The sequence below is a fragment of the Etheostoma cragini genome, chromosome 11 (assembly GCF_013103735.1).
Source record: "Etheostoma cragini isolate CJK2018 chromosome 11, CSU_Ecrag_1.0, whole genome shotgun sequence".
Taxonomy (NCBI): Eukaryota; Metazoa; Chordata; class Actinopteri; order Perciformes; family Percidae; genus Etheostoma; species Etheostoma cragini.
The window spans coordinates 17,173,416-17,181,865 of record NC_048417.1 but is presented as its reverse complement, the minus strand read 5'-3'; the positions used below and the strand labels follow the sequence as shown (position 1 = coordinate 17,181,865).

At 42.4% G+C, this 8,450-nt stretch overlaps 1 protein-coding gene across 2 annotated transcripts in view; it reads right to left on the bottom strand.

Moving 5' to 3' along the window:
• Nucleotides 1–503: 503 nt before the first annotated feature.
• Nucleotides 504–8,450, bottom strand: part of LOC117952863 (matrix-remodeling-associated protein 5-like) — a 19,705-nt gene continuing 11,758 nt past the window's right edge. For both annotated transcript variants that reach the window (XM_034885456.1, XM_034885457.1), the window contains 5 exons: nt 6,857–6,992; nt 5,229–6,449; nt 4,913–5,120; nt 4,023–4,244; nt 504–3,811 (listed from right to left, as the gene is read on the bottom strand). In XM_034885456.1, coding sequence (XP_034741347.1) covers nt 1,679–3,811; nt 4,023–4,244; nt 4,913–5,120; nt 5,229–6,449; nt 6,857–6,992 — 3,920 coding nt within the window. In that variant the 3' untranslated portion in view covers nt 504–1,678. The remainder of the gene's footprint in view (nt 3,812–4,022; nt 4,245–4,912; nt 5,121–5,228; nt 6,450–6,856; nt 6,993–8,450) is intronic.

The following is an 8,450-nucleotide window of genomic DNA, read 5'->3' as shown; positions in this document are numbered from 1 at the left end:
ATATGATGTCATCAACATGTGTCTCATCTGCTCTTAAGACCCCATTTCCTGGTTTGACAGCTGAGCTGGGGATAAGGGTTTTCTGTTCTCATTATAAAACCAAGGAAAGGTTTCCTTCCTCACTCTTGCACTTAAACTATATTTTCTTTCTCCAACTCTACTTACACCAGCTCATACTCTGTGTCTGTACCATATTTCTGAACAAAAATGCTTCAGTTTCGGCTTGACATTCCATGCAGTAAACACTTTGAGTTATTTTTCCATTTTTTATTTATAAAATGAACCTGTTAAAAACATAGCAAACATTCAATGTGACTAGTGATACCTTAAACATACTTAATGTGAAATCCTTTCTCCCTTTATAACAAAAAGCTGGCGTAGTACAAGACAAATAATTTAAACATAAAAAAAAGGAAAACATTTTTGAAGACAAGAGGGAACATGTAAAACTATGAGCTGCTGGCTTTGTCCACAAGCTCAGGGCAAGCTCTTGAACCACACACACATTTATACAATCTTTTATAATAAAATAATCAAACGATGACTCTTCAGAGAGCTGAGTATTGTGTTTACATAAATGCGTTGTACAGTTTCTCATCCTGACCTAGTAATGCTATGAGAATGTAGCACTTGATGGTGGTACAACAATATTTTTCAAGATCTGAAATCCACAAATAAGTCCCGACAAAAGTTAAAAGTTCAAAATGTCTTGAAACTGGATGCTCATGTCTGTTACACATTCAATGTAATGTGCAAGCAGTATAATGCAAATAAAGCTGCCGCTTTAATTTACTGTTTGCTATATATTCATTACAACAACACAATCCTACCCTTTTGCTAATATGTAACTTATAAATAAAAAATAAAATAAAAAGGTATGTCCATAATTACAGTAATAAGGTACGGGAAGTATTTTGGGGAATGAAGGTCCAATTTGCAGCATTTATTTTATATTATAAAAATAATCCAAGATCAAACAGGATTAAATTATCTGTCATGATATTGAATAATAATGTGCCTGTAGACAGTTGTTGACAAACAGCCTTGTGGGATTATGTGTTGTGTGTTTTGTTAGTGTATGAATCCATTGATTAATGAAATAAAGCAATCAGGCTGGGATTCTTTCAATACTTAGTTCAAAATGATTTTACATGCGCAGAGATCGAAAAAAGTAGACTTCAAAAGCTGCATTTTTTTACAGGGGGAAATTGTCCATATTGCCAAGAACTTCACTTTAACACAAGGCAGGGAAACCAGATGCCAACTTTGCGGTGAATTTTAATTGTTTTCTTTGATCATTAATTCAAAATGGGTTTTAGGCCGCTGAGACAGACAATTCAGCACAACAGGTTAAGGGTGTACTGCCAGCTACATGAAACAACCCTCAAACATTCTATTCGTCTATACAGAGAAAAAATGCCCGACGCTGTGTCTGCAGAGAATCTCGTAAGTCATTGTCCTGTAAAGAAATACAGTAAAGAAAAAACAACTCATACGTTAAAAATACATGCATGAGACATACACCTGTATATTAGTAGTGTCTTTTCTGAGATTCATCAGTACCTCCTGCACAGAGCCTTGCAGTTCTTTTGGGCATGTGGAACACATGAACACATACAGTGTTAACAGCTGTGTGTGTGTGTGTGTGTGTGTGTGTGTGTGCATTTGCTTCACCTAGTTATATGACATGCAGGTAAGTCGTTTTGGTGTCCACTCCTATTACATTTTTGGCGGTGCATCTGTAAAATCCTGTATCCCTATTTGTTGGGTGTTGTATAACCAAGGAACCCTGAGGGCTAAGGTAGTGGTTGCCATAGATACGAGCTTGACCCATCACCCTCAGCTGTGTCAGGTCTGGTGTTTCCCAGGTGATTGTTGCCCGGGGTGTTGCTATTGTCAGGCACGGCAGCTCCACCGCAACCCCGGATCGCGTGTAGGTCGATGGGGAGGGGCCTGTTGTGATGCGTGGGGGGTAGGCAATGACAATGACGGGAACCGTGACGACCGAAACTGAGGAGAAGTCTTTTGTGGTGGACCTGCAGGTGTAAGTGCCACGGTCAAACACGGAGGCCTGTTGTAATGTTAGTGTTCCATCCTCTTGGACTAGATATCGGCCTGACTCCCCACTCTCACCCCGGGACAGTACCTTGCCGCTGGGCATGGTCCATAAGAGAGAGCCATGGCTGTGAGAAGAAGGGCAAAGCAAACGAAGGGTCTCTCCGTTAACGATGCTCACTAAGGGAGCTGTTCTAGTGCTCACTGCTGGCTCTGGAGGAACAATTGGACGTGGTCCAGCAGGTAAAGACTGTGACCTGTTAAGGGGCTTTTGAGTAACTGATATTCTTGGATGTAGCGTCTCAGGCAACACTGGCCTTGAGTTTGAGGATTGAGTTGAATCCAATGAAATTCCTGAATAAGGGACCTCTATTAAACCAGCACTTTCCTGCAAGGGCCTTACCCTTTGTGGAGATCTGGCTTCTTCCTGTGGCTCAAAGACCTCCAGCTCCACCTGTATCCTTGTCTGTTCTCTCTCACCTCTTACCACACATACTAAGGTCCCGCCATCACTGCCTCGCACTCCTCGCAGCTCCAAGGAGCCGTTTCGGTGTACAGTAAGTCGGCTGCCATAGTAAGGAGCTGGCAACACGCTATTACCAGGCAGAAGCCAGGCCAGATGGGGGGGAGGGGAGCCTTGGGAGGGGCATGGCAAAAGAACAGTTTGGCCTTTCACCGCCTTCTGCTTCACTGTAGTTACCACACCCACAACTGTGTTAGTAGAGTTTTTAGTACCTGTGTTACTAGCAGCTATGCCAGTACTAGTTTTACTACTACTGCTACTACTACTACTACTACTAAATGCATTTCCTCTGAATGTGCCAGTACCAGCTCCATAATTAGACACACTGCTGCCAAAAACTCCAACATTTCTGGAAGTACCACTTCTCCTGCCATTGTCTCTACTGGTGTTAGCATCATTACTAGTCTGTCGTAGAATGAGTTCATTATTGTTAGTCCCAGGATTCCTTTCTACACCATCTTTTCTAACTGCGCTGGGACTGTTACTATTACTCATAATGCCAGGTCCATTTAGATTCATTCCACTATTACTTGCTTTAATGCCTATATTTCTAGCCACGCTCGCCCCAACACCAATTACACTGCTACCAAGTTGTGTTGTAATTCCACTAAAAGGCCTGTTCAATCCCTCTCGACTATCACTCCTAATGGCAGGATTAAAGCCGCTGGTTGCTATGTTAGCTCCAGCGTTTGGTACAGTGTTTCTTATCCGGCCATTATGATCACTATAGCCATTATTACTGCTGTTATGGCTACCAAGCTTACTTGTGTCTCTATTGGTAAATCCAAACTGGTTTATCCCTGCATTACTAATGCTATCCCTTGATTGACTGTTATGATCCCTTCCAGGCCCGTTGCTACTACTCCAACCTCTTCCTCCCACATGTCCACTCAATCCATGAGTGGGAGCCTCCACCTCCAAGCCCACCACCATGCTCGTCTCCCCGGCTGAGTTGCTTGCTCGGCATGTATAGTTTCCTGTGTCGATCTTTTGAGCCAGACGAACCTCCAAAGTTCCATCTGAAACCACCACAACCCGCTCAGAATAAAAACCAGTTCCCAAACTTTGTGGAATGACACGTCGTGACGGGGAAAGCCATGTCACTGTCGGGGTGGGAATTCCTGCAGCCTGGCAGCGAATTGTGGCGGTTGCTCCATGATGTACTTTGATGATGTGGTGGCTTCTGTTACCAGTGAACGTTGGTGGAGATGTCATCATGACCTTTACTTTGACCTTAAAAGATTACATTTGAATGAAGGATTTAAGTTACGACCAAATTAATTTGTATCTTCATTTCTTCTATGTGTATTGTCAATGATAAAATGAAAGCATAATCATCTAATAGAACAATATAACGTTTTAATTTGATTTTCAATTATAAATGAAAAACTTAATCAATAAAAGTAAATTAATATTCTTCTGCAGGGGACAATATTTGTCTTACCTTCATAGTGTCTTGACCTCCTTGATTCTCAGCATAACATGTGTATTCTCCCTCTTCTCCCACACCCACTGCTGGAACCAGTAATGTCCCATTGTCAAACACAGTTAACCTCCGTGCTTGCCTTCCTCTGTCTTCCCCCTGCAACACGCTGTTCACCATGGTTCCATCTGGTAGGCTCCAACGGACAGCTGGGTCAGGGAGTCCTGATGCCAGGCAGTCCACCTGAAGGCAACAGGATAATCATTGCTATCATTTACAAGTGTTGGTGGCTTTTATTGAGATGAAAACTGAGCTGTTAAGTGAAGCATACTTTACACTTAGGCTTTCTTAAGGCTGTATTTAGTGCCTTAAACATAAAACTCCCAGTAGAATCACTGCTAAGCCACACACATTTTTGAAAAAAGCTTGTTGAGGTTTGAATGAAACTAAAAAATACAACATGGTGTCTTCTTTCTTGCATCTCCCCCTGCCTGACGTTGTTTTTCACTAAGCTGTTAAATATCCATGCGTGAAGTACTTTCCCCTGTAGGCCGCTGTTGATGATTCATAACAGGCTATGACTTGACAGGTCTTTCTTTTCTTTTTAGTCATAAAATATCAAGCCCTTTTTGATAAAAACAAAACAAAACAAAGAGACAGCTTGAAGCTGTGGAAACTTTTGGCACCACGCCTAGCAATAGAAGACACACAACACACATCATTGCCACAACAAGAAATAAGGCTCCGAAAGCTCAACAGTGGAGGTGTTGGAAAAGAAATGTTTTAGGTTTAGGCTGAGTGTAGGGTGTGTGATATAAAATTAATTGCTGGTATTTGTTTAGTTGAATAATCATCATTACTGGGAGCAAGGCAGAGATTAACTATGATTTTGCTTTTTACATTTAGCTCACCTTCAGTGGTTTGCCAAATGACACCATCTGATTGAGTGGCTGCTTGGGCTCGATCTTGGCAGGCTTGGTAACTACAGACACACGCAGGAGGCGATAATCATCTGAGACCTTGTTGCGCGCGATACAGAGGTAGTCTCCGGCATCCTTCTCTGTTACTGCCTGAACTGACAGGGTGCCATTCGGGTGCACCTTCAGACGTCGGTCAAAACTGAAATTTAAAATTTAGATGTGGACAAATGTATGCACAAATCAAAAAAACATTACACATATATAGGGAGATAATGCAACCTTCACACAAACCCGCAACCCCCCATACCTGAAGTGCATGTCCACCAGTTTCCTGTTGGGGGTCCTCCAAATGATGATAGGTGATGGGTAGCCAGTTACAGAGCAGTGGAGCTGCAAACCCCCCCCATATTGGACAGTAGTAATGGAGGGTGACACAGAGACAATATGGGCTTTACTGAAGGGAGAGGCAGGCCGGGGACGCAGAGCAGCTGAGGCTTTGCTTTTGTCAGAGGGAGAAGAAGTAACTCCTGTGTTGTTTATAATGCCGGGCAAGACTTGGGTGTTATCCTTAGGCACTGTGGAGGGTGGGGAAACAGAGGATAGTTTTGTTTTGTTGATGCTGGTCAAGTGTGTGGGGGGGGCAGTGACCGTTTTATTGACTTTAGGAGGTGAGTAAGAGGAATTGGTTTGGTGAGGGTAAAATGATGAGCGAGAAGAACTAGGAGACATCGACAAGGACCTGGCTCTATCCAATGGTGATGAAGGGGAGAGTCTAGTGGAGTTGAATATATTTGAGGGATGTTTGGGGATGGACAAACTTCTGTCTTTATAAAATGAAGATGAAGGAGTTTTTACAGTAGTAATGGCTTTTGCTTCTTCATTTCTTGCTCCTCCCTGTTGCTGCTCTCCTTGTGCTCCCCCTTCAATTTCTACCCTCACTGTTCTCTTATCGGCTCCAACAGCATTACTTGCTGTGCACTCGTAATTCCCTAAATCCTTGGGTCCAACTCCTCGAATATGCAGTGTGCCATTTGGCAAGACAAAAAGGTTGCCATGGAGAAACTGGGATGGCCGAACTAGAGTCCCATCTGGGATTCGCCAGCGTAGAGTTGGTGGCGGGGCACCTCGGGCAGAGCAGTGAGCATAAACAGGCCTCCCTGGAGACAAGAGCAGGTGTTCCTCTCTGGGTTGCTGTATCACCGGGGGCAACGAGGACACATGTACACGCACAGAGGCACTGGCAGCACCTGCTGAGTTGGAGGCCACACAGCGATACACTCCTCTGTCTCTAGGTAACGTTACTGACATATGAAGGGTTCCATTTGTGTCCATAGTAATGTGACTGGTTGAGGGCGCAGTAGAGGTCAGGACAGAACGGTCAGGCAGAACCCAAGAGACCAGAGGCTTTGGAACGCCATCCGCCAGGCACTCCAAGTGCACATCTCCACCCTGATGAATGGTAGCTTCTCTGTAGCTGGCCAGCTGCATCCGAGGGGGGCGGGTCCACACATCCAGGGTGGTTAGCAATCTATCACAGAACAATAAAGCACAAACATGCTTAATATAGAAACAAATAAACCAATTTACCATAAACATTTCAAATGAAACAAATTCAAAATAGAACATGACACATTAAGGAAACAACCACCCCCAAGGCATGCATTCACAATTAAAACAGGAATCCTGATCACAGAAGATACAGACTTTATAAAGAGAAATTTGCATTTAACTTTAAGCTGCTTAAAGATGTTAAATCAAGTTTGTCTATGACTGTATTTTTGCCTGAAACGCTGGTAAAATACCACAGCATACATAGTACTTAAAAATGAAATTGCAGTTTGCAATTACTGTTGAAAATATTTTGTCCCAAGGTCATCATAACTAAACGGTATACGTTTCATTATTAATATTCCTAACTGGTATTAGTAGTCTCACCTGTCGCGTCCCAGAAAGTTGTGTGCACTGCAGATGTAGGTGCCCCTGTCCTGCAGCTGAACATTCTGGATAACAAGGGTGCCATTTTGCAAGACCTCAAAACGCTGAGCCCTGGATTGGATTGACATCACTGCTCCTGCGACAGCGAGACAGTCAGACAGACACACAATCAGAGAGAGCATCAGTGAGGAGACAGAGTGGGAAAACAGAGACAAATTTGGAAAGAAAGTTAGAGAATGAGTAAGAGACAGAGAAAAGGAGGACTGGGCACATGCCAAGCGGCACAGCGTGACGTAAGCAGAAGTGATGCAGTGCACAAAATGTTCCATTACTTTCTTGCAATATGTCTTTTCCACATGGCAAGGGAGAGAAAAGCCTTTTGTGGGCATGCCAGTGTGTAATGCTGGGTGTTAATGGGTTATTTCATCAGTGTAAAATGTGTTCATATTCATCTAGTTATATTACACACTGAAGCTGAGTCAGATTTTCCTTTCAAATCTATGACCTTAAGAAGTAAATATAAACTTTTGCTTATTCTGTTTCAAAGGTAGAGTCTGTAGTTTTTTAAACTAGCACAGTGCCCGTTCAAAATGTGCCTGTTTGGAATGGGCAAATTGCTTATCCTGTGCTAATGCTGCTTGTAGCACAAAATTACTTAGAGAAGCACCCGAAAGCACTTGATATGAAACCATACTGCATAGCCCATTACTGCCTTACTGTTACTTCTAATTGAGAGGAAAACATTTTACTCCATTTACCTGAGAGAGAAAGTTGCAGATTCAGATTTTACTAACCAAATATCACAATTAAAATGTGGAGTAATCAGGGTGTCATGTGTGTGCTGGTTGAGAGAGAGGCGGTAAAGAAAAGGTGGAAGGCGATGCAAATAAAGAGTTTTTTGTTTAACTATGTTTTAGTTTTGTCTTTTTTTAACGATATTGCATGTAGACAGTCAGAGTTTAATGGCGGTGCTTTCTCGTCTTGTCTTTATAATTGATAATGAATTAATACTTCAGCAGAAGTATTTATTTCAAACAGGTGTAGTGGCTTGACAGTTAATGTTAAGTATGGATTTGATTTGCAGAAGTATCAATATATAGTGTCTGGCTTTTGTTTGATAGCTAGTGTCGGCAAGAAGGCCTTATTATTGAGTTTCATTTTAGCAAAATGCTGTGAGTGAATTTAAGCTGGGCTTTTATTGTGAAGGGTAGACACGGAAGCTTTATGGCAACCCTTGTTATTCTCAACCTTTAACTCAACCCTTCATTGTTAGGTTGTTTAGTTTAATTTGCAGTTTATTAATATCCAATATCCAATGCTGTCCAAACCGCTCCAAATTCCAAACCTCAAGTTCATCGGCTACCCAGGAAACCAAGTGTAAAGTTGATTGGATGAACAGTTCATGAGATATTTCAAAGACAGATGCACACACACACACACACACACACACACACACACACACCTACGCATGCATACAGAGGTTCACCAATTTATTAGAGAAGAATTATGTGTGTTTTCACATACACTCACCGGCCACTTTATTAGGTACACCTGTCCAACTGCTCGTTAACACTTAATTTCTAAGCAGCCAATC